General features: G+C 37.1%; 1 protein-coding gene across 5 annotated transcripts in view; it reads right to left on the bottom strand.

The window, feature by feature from the left end:
• The window catches only part of L3MBTL3 (L3MBTL histone methyl-lysine binding protein 3), a 94,189-nt gene that overhangs the window by 18,720 nt on the left and 48,215 nt on the right, over positions 1–27,254 (bottom strand). For all 5 annotated transcript variants that reach the window (XM_081940301.1, XM_081940302.1, XM_081940300.1 and 2 more), the window contains 10 exons: positions 26,668–26,803; positions 22,745–22,836; positions 19,809–19,960; positions 16,767–16,843; positions 15,265–15,350; positions 13,024–13,134; positions 11,460–11,574; positions 10,749–10,851; positions 1,488–1,637; positions 294–431 (listed from right to left, as the gene is read on the bottom strand). In XM_081940301.1, the coding sequence (XP_081796427.1) occupies positions 294–431; positions 1,488–1,637; positions 10,749–10,851; positions 11,460–11,574; positions 13,024–13,134; positions 15,265–15,350; positions 16,767–16,843; positions 19,809–19,960; positions 22,745–22,836; positions 26,668–26,803 (1,160 nt within the window). The remainder of the gene's footprint in view (positions 1–293; positions 432–1,487; positions 1,638–10,748; positions 10,852–11,459; positions 11,575–13,023; positions 13,135–15,264; positions 15,351–16,766; positions 16,844–19,808; positions 19,961–22,744; positions 22,837–26,667; positions 26,804–27,254) is intronic.

Raw genomic sequence — 27,254 nt, 5'->3', positions numbered from 1 at the left:
CTCTGGGAAGGCTAAAATGGCCTCCCCCAGGCTCTGGAGGCCCTCCCTGGAGCCTCCTGGTGCCAGAAATGGAGCATGTTTCCGGTCTCCAGAGGGACTCCGGATCCTGGGAAGGCAGTTTTTGCCCTTTCAAAAATTTAGCAAATGGATTTGTAGGCCACATCATTTACATGATACAATTACGGTCCTGAATAAAAGATTATGTTTTGGAAAGCAGCAAATAAGATTACAGATTACATAGATCAGAGCTAAAATATACAGTATTTGAAAACAAAATAAAACAGGTAAGATACCTGTAGTTTTCTTCTTTGACATCACACACTAAAGGCTTTTTGCAAAGAAGTTTCACATCTGTATCTTCCTCCTTTGAAGACTGTAAATGAGGTGCAGGCTTTACTCCAGTGTGACTGGGACTAGGACATTTTCTGTTACTGTTATATATATAAAAAGCAATTATTTAAAATCCTGCATTGATGCAAAACTTAAACTGGAAAATAAAGCTGAATATTACTGAGTATCTCTTATTTATAATTGAATATAATTAGCATATACCTGACTATTTATTTAAAGCATTTACACGAAGTCATTGTAGGTGGTTCACAAAGGCTTGAAGAAATTTTATGATTTAGATCAGTGTTTCTCAAACCTTGGAGACTTTAAGTCCTATGGACTTCAACTCCCAGAATCCCCCAGCCAGCATAGCTGGCTGGGGAATTCTGGGAGTTGAAGTCCACAGGACTTAAAGTCCCCAAGATTGAGAAACACTGATTTAAATCTTGAGTTAAGTCTTGGTGGTCTGTAACCATCTTCCATGGCCACAAAAGGTATTTAAAGGGGGTCCATGGTGAAGAGCCACTGCCTTAATATATACATTTACTCTCACAAAAAGAGAAAATATGTAACCTAATTCTCCAACTTTGTATGCCTCTGATTTAAAGATTTGTCTTCAATAAAACCATGCACTATAAATATGAGTATGGGTATAATCGATATATGCCATCCACAAAAGACATTTATACTTATCAGGATTGAAATCACTGCAATTTGTTCCCAATGCCCAATGGAATTGGGGTTGTTATTTCTTGAACAGCAATTCCCCATCGCTTTTCTTTTCGAAATGTAGAAAGATTCAAACACATGTTCTGATGACATTTGGGATTAAGCTGCTCAAGAGGAAGAAAAAAGCCAAAATCCCCTGGGAATAACTAGAGCCTTACAACGGAGACCAAAAGCACTTCTCTAAATTTCAGTCTTAGAAATACATACTGATGAGTCAAAAGAATTTCCAAGTTCTTCTCACAAGTACAAAATGAATTTACTGAAAGAATTCACATTTAAAATAAAAATCAGTCAAGGCCTTTTGAGTTTGCCCCTATATTCCTGAAACAAACACCACAAAAGATGACATATATACTTCAGGATCAGCCACACACATAAAACACATATAGTACAATAGTGTTTCAGCATAATTTCATTGACATAGTTACTTGATTATAGGAGAGGCTGATCTTTCATTTATTTCTGATTTTCGATTCCAATGCATAGGTGGATTGTTTAAAGGGGTCTCCCCACTTAAACGGTCCGAAAGAGTATGTTCTTTGTTCAGGTTTACTTCAGAATATGGGCAGTTGATTACACTGAAAATTAGAGACAGAGAAGGAAAAACAGAAGATTAGACACTAAAGCACTTCCTAGTTGAAACAAACATCATACTGGTTACGATTTCTTTACAATTACTTGGAATTCATTAATAGACAGAAGCATAAATGCCTTGTGTTCCTAACAGCAGCATCACTTTCTGCCAAGTGCGTTGAAGCATACAATGTTTATTTTCAGAGAGGCTTGTTATGAAGCATATTCATTTGTGATGGATATTTATAATTTAAAGACAAATATTTTCTTTATTCTTAGAAATAAGAAAGCCATATTCTCAAGGGTCAATAGGTTAAGGGAATGAGCAAAATAATGCAGTACTCTGACAGGATAGCAAGAATCATGAATAAAAATGGGTTGTTTCTCCTTTTTCACTTTTCCTTTCTTTTTTGCTGGACCATTAATACTATTGAGACTACCATATTTTTTGCACCGGTGTATAAGATGCACCAAGATTGCAAAGAAGTAAGAAAAGAAGTTTTTGTCCACACCCCCTCCCCCCCTCTCCGCACCTCTTCTCCCCCCCCCCCGAGAGGTCCACACCTCCCCCCCCGGCACTCTGCAGGCTTCAGCAGAGCTGGGGGAAGGCAAAAAAACGGCGGAAAATGGGACGTTTTTCACAAGAATGGAGGCATCCCCCAGCCCTGCTGAAGCCTGCAGAGTGCTTCTGGGGGCTGGGGGAAGGCAAAAACACCTCCATTTTTGCAAAAACTGCCTTTTTTCGCTTGTTTTTTGAAAAAAATTGCATTTTTGTCTTCCCCTAGCCCTGCTGAAACCTGCAGAGTGCTTTTGAGGGGGTGGGGAGGCAAAAACGCCTCCGTTTTTTGTGAAAAACAGCCCATTTTTCACAAAAATGGGATGCAGGGGGCAGGGCTTCAGGAGGCCAAAATGGATGTATTCAGTGTATAAGACGCACCAACATTTCCACACTCTTAAGTGGGGAAAAAGGTGCGTCTTATACTCCGAAAAAATAGGGTGTGTGTGTGTATACATACATAAACACAATATTTGTATGTATGTATGTATGTTATTTTAGCTAAATATTATTGCCCTGTTGTACCACATGACAAGAAAAATATATGAAGTCTTGCATTTTATGAATTCTCTTAAGAGGAAAGAAAAGTAATTACAAATATCAGTGTGAGGATCAGAGTCTATCTCAGGTTTTTCAAACTTTCAGGTTGTGGAGCTGTTCATTTAAAAAAAAAACCACTTTAATCTGATCAAGAGGCAAAGCTCTTAATAGAAAACTGGCAATGTTCAAGTGAATACATTTTTTAGCCTTTCATGGAACCTCATTAACTGCTTGAGGAATCTGAAGGTTCCCCAAAAGACCATTCAAAAATGTCACCTCCATCCCCTTGTTCCATGAGATACTAATCTTCAGTATCTCTATTCCTCAATTTAGCTTCTTCAGATAAAAGCAGCCAGCTTTATTTTCCCCGAACTTTTGAAAAGATAACCCTGTTTATGAAATCAGCAAAGATACCATAGTATTACTGAATCCAAAGATTTTACTGTTGCCTTCTTGCTTTCCTTCAATATTCTTTTCTGAAGTCAGGAAATTGTAAAAACGAGCACAAATTAGCTTATGCTCAGTGTCATAAAGTTTGGAAGCCAATTCTTTATTATAGTCTTTGTTGTTGCTTTTCTTCTTTTTTTTTCTTTTCCTTTTCTTTTTTCTGGATCTTTTCCTAGTTTAGTTTGCATCAGGTTTTACTGGGTTTATTAAAAATTTAAGTAAGATTTTTCTTGTCAATAAACTGAAGCACCTGACTTCATGAAATATGTTAATTCTTTTCCACCCAAGGCGGCCTTTCTTCATATAAGTTAAAAAAAAATCCTAACATTTTATCTGCTGTTTCTTTTTCTCCCAAAGCCATTGACATTTTTCCACATACTATCTCACATTTCACTCATTGTGACAAAATTATCACAAACCTCTTGAAAGTCCTAACCAAATGCGTATTCATTATGAAATGTTAGCCACAAAAGCAATTTAGTTTGTGTAATGTTTAGCTCATTTTTAATAGTCCATAACACCACACTTTTTGAGGTTTAAATTAAAGCTGCGCACTAAAAAAAATTCATTCTCATATTAATCTATTTTTGTTCATACCATTTTTCTGCAATTATTTGAAGATTTAAGCATTGTGTCTTTTCAAATAAGACACATTTATCATTTCAGTGACCTTCATCAGCCACAAGGAGTCAATATATTTTGTCACTTTCTTACAAATCAGTGGATCCTTTTTCATCCTGATCATTTTATGCTCAAAAGAGGCGTGGCCGTTTATTTAAGTTCAATAATATGAATGAGGGCATGGAAATCACTGGTTGATAGTTGCATGCAGAAAGTCAAATGTTAAATTCTTAGACTTCTAAGTCAGCAGGCCTGTGATGCTAAAGACTCAAAGTGGTGGCTCCTTCCCTTTGGCACATCGTCCCTTCAGAAATTAGACAGCTTCCACTTTGACACTCTTTCAAAAAGCCTTGAAGACTTGGAAATCCGAAGTGGGATGGAGCCCATCAAGTGGCTCATTTGATTGTGTGTTGTTCCGTTGGGGGGGGGGTATTGTTTTTTTGTTTTTTCTGCTTGTAGATCGCCTAGAGTCACTGTGAGCAAGTAGGTGGCCATATAAATTTCAGGAAAGAAGGGAAGGACGGAAGGAGGGTGGAAGGGTAAGTATGTCAGTTCATGCCAAAGAAAATCAATATTGTACCACAAGTCTGAAAGGGATAAAGACTAGATTTAGGACTTTGGGAATTGCCTTTGTTCTGCTGAACTACCTTTCTTAATGATAAACATGAATACAGCAACTCAGTCCAATGTGTGTATGCAGTTCACATGTCTATATACACAAACATGTATGCAGTCTTGAATATACATACCCTGAGACCAGGGTATTGTAGAAACTGCAATAATATAATCTGCATTATGTGGTGGGCTTCAATTAGTCAACCAGTATAAAATCATTAATTCGATGATTTCCTTCTTCCATAGTTCCCTGCTGACCCATGCACGTGCAATAGGCTTTCTACCTCCACTATGATGCTTAGCCTGGGATTTTCCTCACTCAGTTAATATGCTTTTTTTTCAATCCTTTCTACTGTAGTAAGAGAAAAGTCTTATTGTGAACAAGATAATTACGCTCATATTATTACATATAAATTTGCAGCCCTGTAGAATAGAAGCAACATTTGAAATAAAGACCTTCAGTTTTGACTGCAGATCCATACGAAAGTTCTTAATGATTTTGCAATGATGCAGAATGGAAAGAAAAGTAGAATTAATTAGTTCCATCTACTACTGACTTTGTTTATCTTAATCCCTGGCTATTAGCTCAATCGACTATTAGCCATCAACCACCATTTCCATTCTATCTATCCTTTGAAGCCAACAGATTTTTAAAACAGTGAGTAAAGATAGGCTCCAAGCCTCTATATCCGTGATGGCAAACCTATGGCACGCGTGCCAGAGGAGGCACGCAGAGTCCTCTCTGTGGGCATGCGCACCGTTGCCAGCTGCTCTTCTGGTTTCCGGCACACGCATGTGCGCCAGACAACTGGTCTTTGCGTGTGCCAGAGCACTGGGAACCCAAAGACCATGTGGCCGGCGCACGCATACTGGTCTTCAGGTTTCCAGCACTCTGGTGCACATGCACACATTCTGGTTTGGGCACTTAGTGCCGAAAAGGTTTGCCATCACTGCTCTGTATAACAAGCCTTTTATTATTGAGTGAATGTTAATTGATTTACTCCATATATTGTGGCAGAGCCTTTGAACACAATGGGATTGGATATCCCCTTCAAGTAAAACATGAACATTGATGTTTGTGAAGAATAACAAATTATACAATTCGCTTGACAGCAATTTTGCTAAAGAAGGGATTTTTTTCAAGCTTTTAGGATTTAAATTTAAGTAAGCACTACACAGATCATAAGCATGCTTAATAGAATAATAGAGCTCTCAATGTTATCTCCCAGTTTCAATGCAATACAAAGCAAAAGAAATACAGTATTTCTGTATTAACTCTTTGAGAACTTTATTGCAGTGTACATGCACTATACCAGGGGTGGCGAACAAGTTCGACAAAAAGAGCCAAAATTTTAAACTGTGAGAGTCAGAGAGCCACACCACGCAGTGACCTGCCAAAACAGACCCGGAAGCAATGTTCCCTCTAATTTTTTTTCGATGTGAGCAGAAAAGTATAGTGTTGAGCGGCACATTTTCATGCCTGAGCACCCGAATTTTTTTCACAGATGTCACCTAAGACAACAACGAAATCAGTATTATTTGAAACTCAAAGTTATGTTTCTTCAAGGTACCCGCTTAATTCAAAGTGTTATATAATATCAGTATCACTTAACAACGCTCCTGCTTAGCAACCAAAATGTTGGCTCAGAAACTCTGGCATTTGAAGCACGCAACTCTTAAAGCTGTCAAGTTACAAGACCCTTGCACCCTAACCCTTTAGGGAAAAAAACCCCCAGGGGTCTTCAAACCTGACAGCTTTAACACTTGTGGACTTCAACTCCCAGAATTCCTCCTCCAGTCATGTTGCAGCGACGTCATCTGCGTGCATCTGCTCCATCTTTGCTTTCTTCATTGTGGGCAGGGCTTCTGCTGAAGATGCCGACGAGTACGAGTTGCCACCAGAATAACTGCTGCTACCTCCTCCTCCTCCAACAGAATCACCAGATTTGCTCCTGAGCTCAGCGCTGGGTTACCTCTGCCCCCTCCCCCTCCTCCGTGCTTTTGAGGAGCCATGAGGCTTTTTTTCCCCTGCCGCCCCCCCCCCCCGCCTTCCTACTGGCTCCTGCAGCCTCATGGCTCCTCAAAAGCACGGCGGAGGAGGAGGAGGGGGCAGGGGTAACCCAGCGCTGACTGAGCTCAGCTGCTCCGAGCGGAAGGGAGGCGCCGCTGCCACGCGCGGAGATGCCGGCTGGAGCTTTGGCGGCTTCATCTCAGCCGCAGCGCCGGGCGGCAAATCCGGCAGTGCTGCCTGTTAGAGGAGGATGAGGAGGAGGTGGCAGCAGTTCTTCCGGTGGCGGTGGGGGCTTTGGGGCTTCACAACTAGCCTCAGTCGCCCTGTGCTCCTCAAAGCAAGTCTGGGGAAGTCCTTTGCAGGCGCGGCCCATTCTAGCTGCCTGCAAAGGACCTCCCCAGCTTCCGAAAGGGAGCGCGCGATCCGAGCCACAGTATACTAAATAATGATAAGAGGCAAAGAGCCTCATTTATTTTGGCCGGGAGCCGCATGCGGCTCGCGAGCCACGTGTTCGCCACCCCTGCACTATACATTTCGAAGAGCACTAAGCAAAACTAAGCAACACTAGAAAAATGGGGAATGGATTAATCCTTCGAAATAGGAGCAATAGGAACAAATGCAAGGGAAAAACCTGTTACAATTGTATTAGAATCTTGTGCATGAAACTTTCTCCCATACCTGTTCCATACCTGACCCATCCAACCTCACTGAAATATAGACTTAATTTCTCAGAACAAAGTGAAATGTCAACATCTACATGAAATTGAGATTTCTAGTGTATGCAACGTAATTTTATTTTAATGTATGCCGATTAGTGTACATTCAAAGTCACAATAAAGTATTGCATTGTATTGTATTTCTATTCGATTCTGTTCTGTTCATTATGTTAAGAGGTCACTAATATGCTGATTACACTCAGGTGGATGGAGGACAAAAAGAAAAACAAACCAACCCACTAGTATTGTAGAGATATTGATTATAGTGCTTTGTCCATTATCTGTCTGCTTTGGATTGAATGGCTTTCTTCTAAAAGGTTATATTTGCATTTTTAAAGATTCTTGCAACTTGATGAACAGATTTTGATTTACTCAGATTAATAGAATATGTAGAAGTCTACCAAATGAAGTCTTGTTATATCATATTTCCCTAAAAATAAGTTCAGGTCTTATATTAATTTTTGCTCCAAAAGACACATTAAGGTTAATTTCCCATTAGGTCTTATTTCTGGGGAAATGCAGGTACTAAATTCATCTGTTTTGCTGTCTTAACTGGAGTTTATTTGGGGGGTAGGGCTTATATTACGAGCATCTCGAAAAATCATGTAAGGCTTATTTTCTGATTAGGCCTTATTTTCAGGGAAACACGGTAGCTATTCACAATCTGCTAGTTTACTGTTGGGGGATTCCCTTAAAACATCATACGGGGATAGCACCAAAATGAGAAATTGGAGAAGATAATGAGAACAATAAAAATCAATATTATAGCAGGATCCAATCTGAGTCAGCCACCAGGATCGGAAGTTTAGTCTTCCGAGCTTACAGACTTGTACTGAAGCCCATCCACAGGGACTTTCTCTCTAGTAGAGTATGTGCTTTGGGTTTTTCTGTGTGTGGTATTTATATCCACAAAATACAGAATAGTCCAACACACAGAATAGCCCAATAGCCAATAGCACCCACTATTTTGGGAGAAATTCCCTGAGAATGGGCTCCAGTACAAGTCTGAAATATATAATTAAAGTCTATCTGCTGTTATGTCTTGAAGTCTCAAGCAATGTTCAGTGAGTGTCCTTTTCCCACATCTCCCCATCAAATAAGGTGAGGAAAATGGCAGTTAAAAGAATGTTTATTAATGAAGCTTAAATGCGGAATGTCCTCCCAAGAGAAGATAACTTTGTATCCATGATATAGCCCATTTTTTTCTCCCAAATATTTTTAATTTTGTGATACGGGTAATCATTGACTTACAAGTTATAGCAGAATTGAAAAAAAATTACTTATGATCATAAAATTTACTTATGGACTCAAAGCTATTGATTGCCATACGACCTTGTGGTCACATGATCATATTTGAGGCCCTTTAGCAACTGGCTTGCATTTACAACCAATTGCAGCAACCTGCAATCACATTTTATGGGTTTTTTTTTACAGACTAGGAGGGTTTTGTTTTTTGTTTTTGGCAAAAAAGCAATCATCAGATGAGTTGGATTTGGACCGACAAGCAAATGACTTGTTTAACAACCTTTGTAAAGATGGTTGTAAAGTCTAGTCTGGTCATATAGCGACTCGACCTACAACTTAAATGACTTATGACCAAAATTCTGAACTCAATAGAAGGATTACCTATATTCCATCTTCCATGTTGGCTCTTGTATATTACTATTTGTAATATTGTAATATTGTATATTATTAACTACTGGTGGGCTCAGCCAATTGAAAATATTCTTATTTTTGTCATTTTGTCTTTGTGAATAATTTACACTTACATATAGTTTAGAGGATTAGCATGCATGTATGTAGTTTAATAACTTGGATAATAACTTGACAATAACTTATTAAATAACTTTAGTAACTTAAGTTACAAAACATTTGGCACGTCTACTCTATTCCATATAGCATATAATAAGGAGTTCTCATAAAGAAACACAAGATATTGAGTAATTCATTTCTTTGCAAATCTGAATCTTTTTTACTATAGAACTCCAAGGTCCTTATTAACATTTGCATATAAAAAGACATTCATTTTAGCCCTGTCATACTTTGTCACTGCACATTTTCATCCAACTTAAGCATTGTGCTATCAGAAAATGACTGATCATCCTGCTTTCAGGTAATTACTTGACAACATAAATGCACCTTGTCATGAACATTTCCGAAAGTATATTTAAATAAAAGTTTCAACAGAGATTTTAAAAAAACAGTGGACTGAAGTCTGATGTAAATGACTATACCCATTTCATCCTACCTCTGTTAACTCAAATGGAATTTTGATTTGGGAGTTCAGGAACAAAATGGATTTGCTCAGGGAGAATATCAATATTATGTTAGTTCCCTGAGTGCTACTTACACTCTTATATTTCAATGCTTTTCGTATAGCAAATTTGTAACCACTTTAAATTACAAACCACAGTAGCAGAAAATACAAGTTATTACAACTATTTTGTGGTTTAAATAAAAGCATGATTTTAATAGGTTAGTTCCCCATTCTTAGTCATAGTTACTGACATCTAGTTGCTGACAGGAAGCCCATAAGATAATAGCACCCTTCTGCTCTTTTTTCCTAGAACTGATAATCAAAAAATACAGTAATAAATGTAGTATGTATTTATTGACTCCCTCTACACATGCTATTTTCCACTCCACCTTAAGGAAAATATTTAAGCCCATAATTTATTAAGAGGCAAAAATGAAACCCAGTAAGCCTAATTCCTCAAACTATTAATTTAGCCAAGTAGGTTAGTTAGAATCAATATAATGCCTGGTCACTGAATGCATTTTTCTTTGTTATTGGTCTACAGACATTCATAATTCAAATACAAATAAACATGTATTTAGGCAAAAGGTAAAATCTGCATTCTAGTCAAGATCCATCCAAGGAGAAGGGGCAGCCCTGAGAATTTTTTAGATAAAATAGCAGATAGATAAATAGCAGATAGAATTTTTTAAAAAGGTTTTTTTTTTATATCCCATATAGATGAGGACCTGAAAAACTGAACACTAAAGAAGAGTATTAGTTTTCATGCTCACTGTAAAATATTGAAATTGAATACATACTTGAGTTGTGATTTAGTCAAATGACAAATGTATAATATTTACTTATCAATTTCAATACAACTGAAACATTTTGTTGAACTTTGACTCATAATAACCTACAGACTTCAAATATTTGGTTTATAGAATAAAATTATGAAAAAAATACTATATTGTGGGGCTACAAGATTAAAGCTTTAATGCCAATACAGACTGAGATTTTCATTTTCATTAAGGAATCAAACTAACAGCTCTACACAAAATAAGGGCCATATTCAACAGGCAAATACACCTAACTGAATGTTAAGGAGAAATCTCTTACTAGGGAGCATCATATCAGTTAAAGCGTTATTGATCAAGGGTGAGCACTCTCTTAATCAGATGTTATATTCTGGTCACAATGAAGTTATGCAATTGATGATCACCAAAGCAATCTAAATAAAAGGATACTTGATGGTCCTTTTTCTTCGCAACAACATCTTGTTTCATGGACAGCAATTAAATTAAATCCACAGCCTTATTCTAACGGGGCACATCTTGCTGAGCTACTGAAGTACCAGTTCTTCATAACACATACCTGTGATGGCCCATATGCCTGGCTCTTTTTATGTGTCCAACTCCCCTGCAGCCTGCTGTAGGGCACCCTCCTTGTTCTAAAGCTTCTACTAATTCCAGCGGACCTAGACAAATAATACAAAAACCAACTTCAACATTAGCTTCATATTTACTCAAATCACAGGAGTGGGCAATTAATTTTCCTAAGGTGACACACGAGAAACGTTTCTCGTGTCCTCTCGTATTGAGGACTGTCATCCTGCCCCTCCTCCCCCAGTGACGAGTTGGATGTGGGCCATAAAATGTCCAAGTTACACTAGAATATAAATGATGACACCCCCTTTTGATCTCTTTTTAAAAGCTAAACAAAGTTCTAGTGAGCATAAAATATTTGAATTACACTGCAACAATGTGACTGCCTTTTCAATCAAATCGTCTGAGTATAGGTAAAACAATGATTTCTACGACTTTGAAGAAATCCACCTGGAATTCTTGTCATGGGTTAGTAAACATGTATACATTTTCTCTTCTTGAAAATCAGAATACCCACAAATATAAGAGGCTTCAATTATTAAGTGTTTCCCAAGATATCCACCGATTTCCATAGACCTTGCAATCACTCTATGAATGATTTACTACACAACTTGGTTCTCTCATAGCACATTAATTTGTCAAGGCAGAAGAAAACAGACTGGTAAATATTTATTGTATTTTTGCATTTGTATTATCTTACTAAGAGGGGGCTGAAGAGGATGTCCAGTTTTTGCACACCAGCCTGCAGGATGTATGTCTGGGTTATCTGCATCAATCCAATAGTCATAAATACTATCCCAGCCATCAAAGTGGATCTAAAACCCAAAGATATAGAATGTTGAGGTCCTTGTAGTTTCAGACTACTTTCTTTTTAAAAAAAATAAAACTTAGTAGGTTATTTATTTGTTATATTAGAGCTTTATAAAGAACAAATCACACAAAAGCACATCGTGTTTGTACTAATTATGGTGGCTTTATAGTTACTTTGCCAAGATAACAATTCCAGTTATATTTTAATAAACCGTTTAAAATTTTTAAAGCATGAGTTTAAAGCTTTCAGATGTATCCAAATTCAATCTTTGATGATGTTTGGCTCCCCGTGCTAAATGCAGCTTAGCCCGTTTTTTTTTTCTGAAGCCTGCCAAATGCTCATCAGCATTGGAATAGGGTATAACAAATGTCAGAATTGCTATAAGGTTCACTATGGAGTATTTTGCCCAAAATCCAGCAGTACATGCCTGCCTTTGGCAAAAACATGGTCATGTGACTGCAGGACACTGCAAATGGCTATAAATATAGGTACTCAACACCCACCCACCCTCCCGCGGACTTCAGAATTGATCATAAGTACCTTTTGGGAGGTAAGTTGTAATTTTGAACAGTCACTAAGCAACCAATGGTAAATTGAGGACTACTTGAAATTTCTCTTAACTAAGGGGTTCCAAATTGTAACCAAACTATTCCAAAGCAAAGCATCCAATGTTTAGATCCTGAAATTCCTTTATCTTAACCACTGAAATTTGTTGTTATGATTTATCCTAATCATAACAATTAGTAATTATGAGCTAAGTATACAATTCAAAAGAGATTAAATTCTGGTTATCAGAAAGATAAAAGTCATGATGATGGTGACTTGATTTGGTAGGTCTGAAATCACAAACCATGGTTAATTTACCCAATTAGCAAACTAAAGTGTCACTTCCCTCACAGTGTAACAGTGGAAACAGCTGGTTTCCACATTTGGATTAACACATTTGGATTAACACTGAAAACAGTTGATTCTTTCTCCAACTACTGACAGCACAAATCAGCAGTGCAATTAGGAGTGAAGTGTAATATGGTATCTCCACAGGATGCAAACCTCACAATCCATGCAAACTGACAAAGACAGAAAGAAAGTGCTTTTGTCTTGATTATGTGTTTATTGGAGATTTAGAGTGCAAATTTCGGGGGGGGGGGGCTTGAATGTGTGAGAGCACTACATCTCATCACATGGTGATGAGCTAAAACTGGTGAGTAATATATCCGAGATCAGTCCACCACAAATTAAAAAAACACTTTCATATCTAATCATGGAACTTAAAATTGTTATAAACTTTATCTGAATGGGGACAAATTCAATAGGATGAAGCTATATTCCTCCTATTCATTGAAGTGACTAGAGAAACCAGAGTAGTATTATGTGTAATAAGATATCATTTATAATTGTTCAGCAGTTGCTCCTGTTTAAAAATCAAGATATTAAAAACAAGAATATAAATTACTTTAATTCTGTGATCTTCTGTTTCAACCACAGTAGCTACTCTGATAAGCGCAGGATTCCTCTTGTCAACAGCTTCAAGTTTCATATTCTTCTGAAATCCATGAGAAAGTTTCTACAACAGAGGAAAGTACTTTTAGTTTAATTTGTATCTATTATTTATACCACAATGTTCTATGCCGAGGATAGGAGTCACTGGAAGAAGCTTGCTGTTCTCTGCATTTCACGAGAAAGGAACCAATGATGATGATATTCTATAAAATGTTAACTAACTATATAAATTATTATTCAGTTGATTGATAATTTGGGCTCCCTTGGGCTCCCAGGTAGTAACCGTGGCCAACAGAGCCCTGGCACAGTTTCAGCTTGTGTTCCAAATTGCGGCATTTTCTGAAATGGGAAGTATTACTCATTGTCACTCATGCGTTAGTGATTTTTTAATTGGATTATAATATTGTTAATGCACTCTGCATGGCCCTTGAAGAGCATTTGGAAGCTACAATTGTTCCAAAATACAGTAAGTCAAGCAATTATACATGCATTTCATGGTACCCACATAGCACCTTTACTCTAGAAGCTATACTGGTTAGCTTTTGGTTGCTTCCTATCACAGGGGTCTCTAACCTTGGCAACTCTATGACTTGTACATGCTGTCTGAGGAATTCTGGGAGTTGAAGTCCACAAGTCGTAAAGTTGCCAAGGTTGGAAACCATTGACCCCTGATTCAAAACTTGAGTTTCTGCAGAAACATCTCCTAGCAACATCTATCTGTCTGATAAGATGTAGGAGATTGTGTCCCTCTACCAAAGGCTGCCATCTTCAGGGACCATTAAATTATGCCATCTCAATTGTTGCCCTCCTATCAAGGAATATCAGCTCCAACACCAAAGTAGTGACTCCCTCATGGCTTTCAGGAAATTAGTGAAAATTTTGATTGTCTATCAAGCCATTAAGGCTGGTTCGCTGTAATTATCCGTCCCAAGTAAGAAATTGTTTTATTCTTTTGAATTTTTCACGGTTTTATGTTATAGGTAAAGATAAAGATTCCCCTCGCACAAGTGTGCTAGTCGTTCCTGATTCTAGGGGGCAGTGCTCATCCCCACTACAAAGCTGAAGAGCCAGCGCTGTCCGAAGACATCTCCGTGGTCATGTGGCCAGCATGACTAAATGCCAAATGCTGTTACCTTCCCACCAAACGTGTTTCCTATTTTTCTACTTGCACTTTTATATGCTTTCGAACTGCAAGGTTGGCAAAAGCTAGGACAAGTAACAGGAGCTCACTCTGTTATGCGGCACTAGGGATTCGAACCATTGAACTGCCGACCTTCTGATCGATAAGCTCAGCGTCTTAGTCGCTAAGCCACCACGTCCCCTATGTTTATGTTAACATTTATGTAATTATAATATACTTTTTTAAAAAATCCACCTTATTTAGATACATTGCTTTTAATCCAGTTAAAAGCCCTATAAGCCAAGTAAATAAATAAAAATAAAATAAACCATGTACCTAGTAGTTAACAAGTCCCCTTTTTCTTGTTTTGGTTCAGGAAGCAAAGGGGTAGAGATAATCTTCAGCTTACGACCATTCATTACGACCATAGTGACAAAGTCACGACGACTATCAAAAAAGCGACTTATGACTGTTTTCCACCCTTATGACTGTTGCAGAATCCCCATGGTTACAATTGGCAATTGGTGTGTATTTATGACAGTTGCTGTGTCCCAGGGTCATGTGATCACCTTTTACAACTTTCTGACGAGCAAAGTCAATGGGGAAGTCAGATTCACTAAACAACCATTATTAACAATTGTTAATGGTTCACTTACAAACAGTGGCAAGAAAGGTCATAAAGTGGGGCAAACCTCACTTAACAACTGCTTTGATTAGCCACAGAAATTTGGGGCTGAATTGTGGTCATAATCAAGAACTACCTATACACTGAAAATAAGTCATGTTTAGGTAGTGCATTTGCTTCATACTACTTTCATGAAATACCGTTAAAGAATAAAAAGGGAAAAAAGAAAAGTTAAGATGTTGTCTTAATATATTAAATATGCAGATATTGTCAGGGGGCTGGATCTGGCCCGAATACCAATTATTGCTGAATTCCAAAAATGGGGAAAATATGATCTAAACTCAAAGCAACAAAGTCAAAAGGTTAGATATTAATATTGATCACAGCAGAAATGGTGGTGGTAGATAATAAGCAGAATAAGTATGAAAAAAACAATAGATGTTTCTTACCACTTTAAAAGCTCTAGCAGGTGCAGGTAAAGAACTGGTTTCTTCCAAATATTTTTCCCAAGAAAAATGTTTGCCATGTGGGTAGTCTAATTGATAAATAATGATACAATATTTAAATATATCATACACTGGATATATTCAAAGCACTGTGCGTCAGACTTCAATTAAAAGGAATAAAATAAACATGACCTACGCTGCCTTGTAGTGGGTGATCCACAACACCTTGCAGATTTAGTCAACAAATACAAAGGAGTGCTAGGAATTGCCATTCATTAACATCTGGAGGGATATTATTCTCACTGCAAAGTACCCTACAAAGGGTTTTTTTTTTTAGTGGAATCAACCTGTTGTGGCCCTCCAGCGGCCAATGGAGCTGGCAGCAGATTCAGACAGTGAGGCAGTTGGGGAGGAACATGGGCCAGGCCTGGAGTCTGGGGAAGGCTCTCATGAGGGCTCTGTCTTGGAGCCAGAGAGGGGGCCAGAACTGTGAATGAGCAGAATTCACTGTAAATTAATAAAAGGGTTTTTTGCCAGGACAAGACATTGGTTTCATACTCTTGGGATGCCTCGGTCAGAACACAACCATTAGTTAGTCCCCCAAAAATCCCTCTAGATCTGGAATGTGGAACTCTCACATCTTGAGAGATAAATATCTCTTTCACTCTTTGATCAGCTCCAGATCGACCGGGGCTCTGTTATCGGCTGCAGAGGCCTTCAGGAATTTGGCCTCTGACAGTGAAAAGGAGGCCAGGGGTGATGCACGCAAGTGAGATGAGTTAGTGGACGACACCCCCCCCCCCCAAAAAAAAAGACGACCTGGTGCCTTTTTTGGTGGCAATTTTTTTTATAAGACAGGGTCTTATTTTCAGGGAAACACAGGTATAGATATTCACAGGTAAAGCCATTTCTTAGCAAAGCTCAACTGAACAAAATTTCTGTGAAGATTGTATATAAACGTTAATATAAGTTTTATGTTAAATGCTATAATGGGAGAAAAATTGTTAATGCTAGTAGGCCTATTTCAAATTTCCTGTGCTGATAAAACGTGTCCTGTTAATAGGTAACAATTTTCAATGTATCACCTTTCCAAGTGACTCATAGTAAGGCAATTGATATGTGTGGGCTAAATTACGGAGTTTGTTCCTGAGAAACTACAATTAATTTACTTACAGGTTAAATATTTATAGCTTATATAAAGGTTGTTTGATAAGTGAATTTGCATTCTAATTTTATAACTACAAAATGTTATTCGTAATTTATACAGTTTATTTCTAATTATTAGTGTTCTCATACATGTAAGTTCTGCATGGAATTAAAATCTTTACCTTTGTACTGAATCAGTATCCAAAATGCATGTGAAACTAGCTTGTCCAATCGTAATATCAAATCATAATAACTCACTCTTAAATTGAGATATCTTTAAATTTTGGCACACTAATAATTTCTCATTAAAAATGTTAAACAAGTGAAATAAATAAGTAAAGTTATGCTATTATACAGACCTGGAGGAATTACAAGTGTTTTTCTATGTTCTTTACACCATCCAACTGGATGAATATGTGGACTAGCTGCTTCACACCTGCAGGAAAAATACTGTATTAATTGTGCATCTTTCCTATAAATATCTTAATTGCATTAAGATTTTTTTCTATTATAGTTCAAGGGCAGTGGGGCACGCATGAACATCTGGACTGCTTGTGAAATGGGGACATTGAATACATTAATTATGGTATTGGAATGCTTTTTCAGAGAGAAGGAGAGTGTGTGTAAACATATTTAGGAAAGGCTGAAATATATGTTTGCTAATAAAAACATTTGATTTAAGACAGTCTAACAAACAAAATTATACTTTAAAAGTTTCTAATCCAGAAAGAATGCCCTGTATAGATGCTTCATACATCATTGGATGCAGCTGAATATTCTTATTACTTGAAACTAATTTATTTTATTATTACCAAATTTTATTATCACATTTGTCATATTTCATAAACATACTTTTATAAACACTAGTAATTACTTTAAGTATACAGAGAAGTGAAAAATGAATATTAAAATTGCATTATATTACACGCCTTTGTCCTATAAAAAGCTGTGTCCTAGGTAGGTACAAGTTAAGAAGATAATGAAACGTGGAAATAAATACAATAAAATAGTAAACTACATACAAAATACTAATTTTAAATACTAGTTTTAATAGTTTGCTTTTTTTTAAAAAAAAGTTATTACAGCATTAGTAAATGAAACATAATGAAATTTCTGCCTGTATTTTCTATTACCTATGCTACTGTTCATTTTTTTAATTGGGATAATTCAAAAATATTATCAACTAAATATTTTTGTTGGTTTATATTTAATAGGATCAGATACCAATCTTACAATATACAGATCATCTTCTAGCCCCATCTTGTGTTCAGAGGAGAAATTTTATAAGCCATACATGTTTTATGTTAACGGAAGCCGTTTTGTCAGCAATCCACTTTTTATCTTCCAAAGGTTTTAAAAACAAACCTTGATAAAGGCTTTCCTTTTTCTTTTTGTCTCTCTTTTACTTATGGAGATGTTGCCTTAGAAGTAAAATGCATATTTGTTGAATGTTCTGTAGGCTGCAACCAAGCTCATTTCATTTGCAGCCAGGAAAGAAACAGAGTAAGTTGGAACGGGACAAATGACTCTTGACTTTGGAGTTCTATATATTCACAATTAGGAATATAGTTAAATGCAGTATTGAATTAAACTCATACATTAATTACAAATGATAACCAGGCAGTTATTTTCTCAGCAATTATTATTATTTTATTTGCATCCAAGTCACCAAAAAATAAAGGTTCTTTTCCTCAGTCTGAAGGAGAGAATTGTGGCAAAATAAAAGGAATATGAGTGGATACACTGCTAAGAAAGGTTAAATTATCTCTCTTTTGCTGCTTCCTAAATCTGAAGGTACCTGCAGCTGCTTTCCAGAAGAAAAAGTACTTGTAGACAGAGAGAAGAATGTGGAGAAGAGGATAGGAAGGCTATTCACAAATAGACATTTAAGCATTAATGGCGCAACATGAATATTTTCTGTGGAGTTCATTTCATGGTGCACTTGCAGCTTTTAAAGAGCCAGCTTATCAGGTTTACTGCCATAATAGGGCACTGTTAAATAAATAAGCGTGGCCCTATTTATCCTAGATTTTAACTATTTAAAATAGTTCTATTTCTGTCCTCATTTTATTAAGGGTGCTGGGCTTAATCTTTAAATTATAGGATGGTTGTTTGTATATATATTTTTTTGCAATATAGTTTTCCATGAGGTCATAGATTTTGCCCTTTCAAAGCTTTGTCTTGGAAGCATCTCAAAAGTTCTCCTGCTGTCACAATGTTATATTAAGGACTTGTGAGACTCTGCCAAACCATGAGTTACCAGGTGGCTCTTTTATAAAGTAAAGCCATTCCATGGGGTGAATCCATGGGAAAGCATGGATTCTCTTGACAAATTAATTCAAAACTGGTTTCTGTTCCACTGCAATCACTGTACATACAGATAGTCCTCAACCTTTGACTAAACTGAACCAAAAAATTATGTTGAGAAATTTGTTAAGTGAGTTTTGTCCCATTTTACAGCTTTTCTTGCCACATCTGTTAAGTGAATCACTGCAGTTGTTAAATTAGACATGGTTGTTAAGTGAATCTGGTTTCCCCCACTGACTTTGCCTGTCAGAAGATTGCAAAAGGGGATTACATGACTCCTGGACACTGCAATTGTCATAAATATGAGTCAGCTGTCAAGCATCCAAATGTAAATCACATGTTCATAGGGACGCTACAATGGTAGTAAGTGTGAAAAAAAGGTCACAAGTCAGTTTGGTCAGTGACGCTGTGAACTTGAATGGTCATTAAATAAACTGTTGTAAGTCAAGGACTACCTGTAATGTGGTTGGGGTTCCTAAGCAGTTCATTGTGTCCGGAAAAGGCCCTATCTAGAATTCCTACTGGATGGAGTATGCAGGAGAGGGAAGTAAAGAAGGAAACCATCTGAACTGAGACAGAAACAACACTAAGTTGTTGTCTATCCATCAACCATGACCTGGATGACTGAGAATCTCTACAGACTGTCTACCCATCAGGTTCAAACAGTGTCCTGTGTCTTTCAACCCTTTTCGCTTAACAATTCACCAGGCTTCATCAGCAGACTGCTAAAGGTGAGCAGCTTCATTATTTGCATGTTTCTGCCTTTCCACATCCAATTCTTAACCCTAGGAAGACCACATAAAGTTTTTTAAAAACTTTCCTATGACTTCAAGTACATTTTCTCTTATTCTAGCCTGTATTTTTTTCTAACTTTCAGATTAGTTTCTTTCTGACATTCACATTTATTATGCCTTTATTCTTTACACTGCTACCAACATCTACATCCCTTTAAGGGGGTCTGTAACATATAAAATTATTCTAGAAGTGATTTTTTAAAAAAACTGATCATCCTAATTAAATAGAAAAATGACAATATGACAGAGGGAGGAAAAAAGGAAAGCATCTCTAAAATTCTATCATCAAAACACCCCTACCAGTAGTCGTAGCTTTCATCCCAGTTGTCAAAATGAACCAGGAAACGGTTGTCCACCATGTCTGTTACCGTAGCAACACATATGAAAGCAGGATTCTTTTTGTCTACTGCTTCAAGCTTCATCCCTACTCGAAATCCTGATGGGATCACAGTCTAATCAGAGAGGTTCAAAAATAATATTGAATAGAAGGTTGGCTATTTAACCACATAAAGCAAGAGAGCACAAAACAAACATAAAACAGAAAGTTGCAGATCAATAAAAAGACAAGTATCAACATAACGCTGCAAATTTATTTTTTTTAAAAAAGCATCTACATCAGGGATTACCAATCCCTGGACCGTGGCCCACTACTGGGCCATGAGCCATTCAGAATCGGGCCGCGGAAGTTCACGCATCTCCATTTGCGCGAGTATGTGAGTGTGTGAGCGTTCCATTTGTATGTATTTGCCGGCCACTTGTTTATAACCATCCCTTCTCCCCTCACCCACCCACTGGTCCGGTCCACAAAGCTCAAAAGGTTAGAAACTCTGTTCTACATCCTCAAATTCTTCTGACTTTGCATAATCTTGATTTTTTTTAAAAAAAAAGTTCTCACTTATCTATTTTATTTTATTATTTTATTTTATTGACTGCCTATCTTTCTACATGATATACTGTTAAAACTGTGTAACCTTTCATAGACTTTTCAAAATAAAATTGTCTTTCCTAGTTTATTATGAAACGAAACATAGAGCCATCACACTCCCACAAGGGACCTAAATCCAGACTCCTGTGAATTCTGCTGATCTTTATATAGCACCAAATTACCTTGACTGTTACTAGATCAGATTCTTGTGTACAGCTACAATGAAATAAATGTTTAGTGCTTTGAACTCTATTCCTGTTCCTGGCTCCTTCTGCCTGACAGTGAATATGTAATCACTCAGACAAATTAGGACTTATGTGAAGTCCATGAGACGTGTGACCATGTATTAAAGAAGTCTGAATCTTATATCTTATATCGCATTGTCTTAGGAATAAGATAAACTCTTATTTCCTAAATCAAATACTTGGATTATTTAAAAAAAAACTAAATTCAGACTTCTTTTATTTCTGTCTCATTCATTTTGTAATCCCCTACATCATCTTCTTTTATATTTAATTTATTTGGAAGAGGGGACAGTGGGTGTCAGCCAGTCAAAAAAGGATGTTGGAAAAAATGTTGATAAAGTTTCTTTCATTTGAAGGTCGCATTAATTCTTATTCAGACTTGATATAAGTTCAATTATTATTTTAATAATTATTAAATTTATCCACCTAGCCACTTTCATACCTAAGGCAGGATTAGAACTCACAGTCTGTTTTCTAGCTTGGAATCTTACATCAAACTGGCAAATTCTGGACATTTCTCTCTTTTTCCTTTCTTTTCTGTAATTCTTAGATTTCATATTCTTTTTAAAATTTTAATTATATTTATATTTATATATATTTATACACACACACACGTATGTATGTATGTATGTGTGTGTGTGTGTATTTGTGTAACAACCCCTGGTATGCCCAAATATGGGAGGGAACTCACTACTCCCCCTTTTCTGTCTATCGGCTCACTACAGGAGACCAAGACCATCCAGGCAGAAAACCATATTTTTAATGTTGCCTTTTTATATTTGTGTTGTATTTGTGCTGATAAATAAATAAAGGGAGACTAGTATAGATCTATTTCAAGCTATTTAGCTCTCATCAGCTAGCCATATCCTTACTGGGATTCGAACCTGGGCTGTATTACATATTAGGCAGATGTATTAGCCACTAAGCCACAGGCTCTCCTCCTTATATAAATATAATATAAAATATATATTATAATATATATTATAATATAAATATATTATAAATATAAAAGGCAACATTAAAAATATGGTTTTCTGCCTGGATGGTCTCCTGTAGTGAGCCGATAGACAGAAAAGGGGAGTAGTGAGTTCCCTCCCATATTTGGGCATACCAGGGGTTGTAACACAAATACATACCTATTTCCCTGGCTCAGCTGATAAGGAGGAGAGTCTGTGACTTAGTGGCTAATACATCTGCCTAATATATAATACAGCCAGGTTCTAATCCCAGTAAGGGTATGGCTAGCTGATGAGAGCTAAATAGCTTGAAATAGATCTATACTAGTCTCCCTTTATTTATTTATCAGCACAAATACAACACAAACATAGCAAAGGCAACATTAAAAATAAAAAATATGGTTTTCTGCCTGGATGGTCTCTGTAATGAGCCGAAGGACAGAAAGGGGGAGTAGTGAGCTTCCTCCCATATTTGGGCATACCAGGGGTTGTAACACACACACACACATACATACATACATACATACATACATACATATGCTGGTCTTGTTGTATTCGAGGCTTTTCCCATGTAAGATTGAGATTATCAAACCCAGCCTGAAGATGCCAAGTGAGACCTCACCGAAACGATGCCAAGACAATCTCAATCTTACATGGGAAAAGACCCGAATACAACAAGACTAGCATACCTACACCCTTGAAAATCTACGAAAGCGCGCGCGCGCACGCACACACGGACACACACATAGTACAAAAGGCATGCAAAGCAGAATTTAATGGCTGCCTTCCTCTCTCCATATAGGAAAACACTATTCTAATGCTTTTTAAAAATGTTTTAAATGAAAATTTAAAGCTTTTAACACACACTTTCAAGTAATTAAATTAATATCAAGCAGCACAAAAAAAATATGTAGAAAATAAAAAAATACCTCATGAATATAAGTAAATACATAGGTAGTGTATATGTACAGATTTATTACATAAATTTACTATAGGAAGTGGATTTGTTACATTGATAAAATCCATTACACTTTCAACTAGATTGGGCAAATCAATATATTACACCAATGCTAATGTGAACACAGAGATAAATATAAGGAAAAAGCTTACATTGTTTTGGTTTTCAAACAAGGATTTAGGAGCAGCTTGAGCCTTACATTTCTTCAGATATGCAGGCCAATTAAATTCATCTTCTTTATATCCTGGAAACCATAAAGAAGAATAAAACAAATATTCTTTTAGTTTGAGGTGCACTTACTTTAATTGCAGCTGTTACTGTCAGTATCACCATACGGTGCCTGCCAAACTGTCCATTTCAAGAACAAACTGAAAACATTTAACTTTTAAAAGCCCCTTGAGAATATAATTACAGGTACCATATAATTTAAAAACAAGACCAGTCAGTAATATCTTTCCTCCTGAAAACTCCAAAAGCACCAGTTTCTCTTCAGAAACACACACATATTTTTTCTAACAGAGGTGAGGTCCAAATGCAGTATTTGCAGATAATACACACTGAAAGTCTGTCTAGTTCTTGTAACTAACAAGTCTAGTATTTTATCATTTTGTGAAGTGAAAATAGCCAAAGTCTGCAATCCTGGTATAAATGTACAATATGAACTATATTTGATCATTTCATTGTAACTATGTCTAAAAAGGCCAAAAAAAATGAAGAACAGTGTGCTAAGAAAACTTAATTAGTGCAAAGTTGAACATTGTAATAGAGAATGGCTTAAGCTTTACATGTAAAGAAACCTATGATATCCAAACCATATTTAAAAATCAAAAACTGCTGCATGCTGTTACCAAACGCCTCTCTATTTTTTTGATTTTGATTTTGTGGTTTGTCTCAGAGAAACATGTTTTGCATTGAGAGAAATAAAGAAGTATCTTCTACCAGAATGGAGGTATGAACCAAATGCATTCAAAGTTGAAGTTGCCTTTTTACTAAAGATGACATTGCATCTTATATGCTTATTTTCCTCTATTAAATCCAAGCTTTTGGGGGGCATTACTTGCAAAAACTAAATTTTGCCCCAAAACATCTCCAATGGAAATGATCTACAAAGAACCAATTGCTTACCCGCGACTGTGGTTTTTTAAATGAATTCTGACTGTTATGCCTATGGTGCAGCCTTTTCTAGAACCTTCTACAGCCATAAAAAGGTTGGTGGAAATCTGCACAAAGACATCTACGTTCCAAGCAGTGACATGCGGTGAGGTTTATGGCTGGTGAGGCTGGTGACATCATCAGGAAGGCGGGGAATGGGACCATGTGTGCAGGAGGCTGAGGCTGCCTCAGCCTCCTGCACACATGGTCCCATTCCCCGCCTTCCTGAGTCAACATGAAGGGGACTGCGGAGCGCGAGTCGCAGGACTGCAGAGTGCGCTCCTCCTGCACACATGGTCCCATTCCCCGCCTTCCTGAGTCAACATGAAGAGGACCGTGGAGCGCAAGCCGGCGGAGCATGAGCCGTCGGAGTGCGCTTCGCGGTCCCCTTCATGCTGACTCAGGAAGGCAGGGAATCGGACCACGTGTGCCTTTTCCCTTTTTTTTTCTTTTCATGATGAGAGTGGTGAGGCTCTGCCTCCCCTGCCTCCCCTGACCGCACGTCCCTGGTTCCAAGCCAATATAGGGTTTAGGAATATCCATGAATTGATGGCTCAAGCATGCTGTGAATGCAGACTATTTTTAGGGATGGCAGTTACAGATAAGCAACTGTAGATGAACAGCAAACCTTACTTGGAACTGGGACCAATGTCTCACTCTCCAACCAGGATGGATAATAGAGTGTCTCCAGAAACAAACATTAACAAGAAGGTTGCCAGTTAATATCTGGTGTCCTTAATCCAGTGATAAACTTGCTAAGAAGAAATAGAAATATTTCTTTTTTCCAAAGAGTAAAAAAATATCTACAATGTTGTGTGGGAAGTTACTATGAGTATACAAAAAGCCAAGATGTGACAAACAAAAGTGAAAAAACAATTCAATTCCAATTTCAGTATAGAATAGGAGAGAAAGAGAATAGTTTCACTGAGGCAAAAGTCAGAAGCAAGGAGCAAGATAAGGAGCAAGATGAGGTCACAATGCAGGCCTACCTTCTTGAGATAAAACATAGGATCTATACAAAAAGAAGAGTCCCACCAAAAATCTGTGTTTGTGTATGTTTTATATACAGATACATACAAATATTTGTCTGTTAAAATGTGAGTAATACCAGGTTATATCAATATTAATAATACACCTTAGAAAATGTCTCATGCAGTGGTGGAAGAAAATAGAATTGCTATCAATGCTAGAATTGGGTTCTAAAAATTGAAGTGTGTCATAGAAGGATAAAGCATTCTTTTATGAGTCTTGTATGATCACAGCTTAGAAGATCCATCACAACATGAATTAGAAAAGGGAAAAAATGTTAGACAATTCTCAAATTGCAAAGCACTGCAGTATTCCTTTGCTTGTTGATGTAACACATCATAATGATACCCTTAGACTCAACCTGTAAGATCTGGTTCCAAAGAATTGGATTCAAAAGCTTAGAAGATGTTCAGAATAGTAAAGAAATCTGGACGGCTAGTATAGAGATAATTCTTGGCAATTCTGTGGCTAAAATATTACAATGACACAGTTCACCAACCACTCTGTGGTGATTATTTGGGAGGGAAATGAAGGTGAATCCATGAACATCACATCTTTGAGATCTATGGAAACAAAACACTCCTATTAATGGAATAATGCCAAGATGTTCTGTAGAACCATTTTTTTCAATTTCTGAACTGGATTCAATTGTTCACTTTTGAAGTGAACAACTATTTTGAAGATCCAAAACAGACCATATTCCTCCATATTTTTCAACATGGAGTAATACTGAAAATAAAATTCTTTTTCTCTTTCCTTTGAAGGAGATTGATTCGACTTCAAGTACCTTCCTGCTAATTGTCCTGCTGGCTGGGAAGCACATAAATATTTGTAAGGAAAATAATCATTATCCAGGTGATATAACCAGATTCTATTTTGATCAGTGTTCACATATTTATGATGGACTATGGGTGGATTCAGAGAAAAGAGATAAATGTGGAGAAATATGGAGGAAAAGTTCCCCTGAATCTCATCAACTGATCAGAAAAATTCCACTCCATGTAACAGAGAGGTCTCTTATTCTACCTTCTGAGATTGGTCCAAAGCCCTTGGGATCAGAAAGATTACATAGGAGTAGATAGCATTATTATAAGAAAAAGGATACACTGATCTAATTAACTGGGGCACTATGGACGCAAGAACAGCAGAAGACCTTGATAAAGATGATTTCAACCCATTTATCTTTCTGAACAGTAATTATTTTGTGTCCTGGTATCCTTTAGCTTTTTGGTCTTCTTATCCTGTGCTGAAGAGGCATTTATGGATTGCCTAACCACAGGTGGAAAAAGACTCTTTTTGGTAACTTTGTAATGTTCTGAGAAGTTGATACCAGAATTTTGTCTGTGAGGATGTGCAGTAGGGGAAGACTTTCTCCAAAATCTTTTCAGCTACGGGTTCAGGGTAGGCCATAATCTGATGCACATTGACAATGATGAAGATACAATGCTTTCAACTATATATTATTTCTTTTTTCTTCTTCTTCCTTTTAAGGAAGAGGAGAAAAATATTTAGGTTTATACCTTTTTGAAACCACTGATATTCTCATCAAGCATCCTAATGTTAAACTAAGGTAGTTATTAAAACTTCATCATTAGGCTTTCTTTTGAGAGTATTGTGTAATTCATTTGTTAGCTTTTCAATCATTAAAGCATTGGTGAAAGGATAATTTGTGCTTTTGAACATAAAAAATATGCCGTAGACATTTTCAGATCCTGGAATTTAAATTTTTCAGAATTCACTTATATTTTATAATGTAACAAAACATGAAAAGAAAGTATGTACCACTTTTTTTTTACTTGTAGATGCCTGAGTCTCTCACTATAAAAGTATACCTATGCTGCCTTAACACAATTTTTAAAAGAAGGTCATACATTGTTTATCAATAACATAGTACCTTTTGGTGGATGAAGTTTATGCCCAGTTTTCTCACACCACCCAACAGGGTGAATATCTGAAGAATCAGCATTCAGCCAAAAATCGTAACAATCTGGGTATTCATCAAAATGGAGTCTAATTCTGTAGCCACAAATCTAAAATCAGAGTATATAAAAATATACATATGAGTAGAAGCATATCTCCTCATGGGCCTTACAAGGCAATTATTGGATAGGGCAGTGATGGCTAACCCTCTTGTTGTTGCATGCCAAAAGCACGCACGCACACCCATAATGCAATGTGTGTATGACCCGAAAACGTGCACCCAGTCCCCCACGCATGGACAGAAGAAACCTGAAAACCAGCTGGCCAGAGGTAGGAGTGTGCACATGTGGGGTGGAGCTGTGCTGGGGTGATGGCTCACATGCCTGCAAAGAGGGCTCTGTGTGCCACCTGTGACACGCGTGCCATAGAGTAGGTTCGCCATCAAAGGAATAGGGGAACAATTCTCAAACAAACTTTAGATTGCATAATCATTCAATGCAATAGTGCAAACCTATTGCATCTTTCTCAAGATTTATTCAAAACACACACACAAACATACAC

The sequence above is a fragment of the Natrix helvetica genome (assembly GCF_964273705.1).
Source record: "Natrix helvetica genome assembly, chromosome: 2".
Taxonomy (NCBI): domain Eukaryota; kingdom Metazoa; phylum Chordata; class Lepidosauria; order Squamata; family Natricidae; genus Natrix; species Natrix helvetica.
This window is presented reverse-complemented; position numbering and strand designations above follow the sequence as displayed.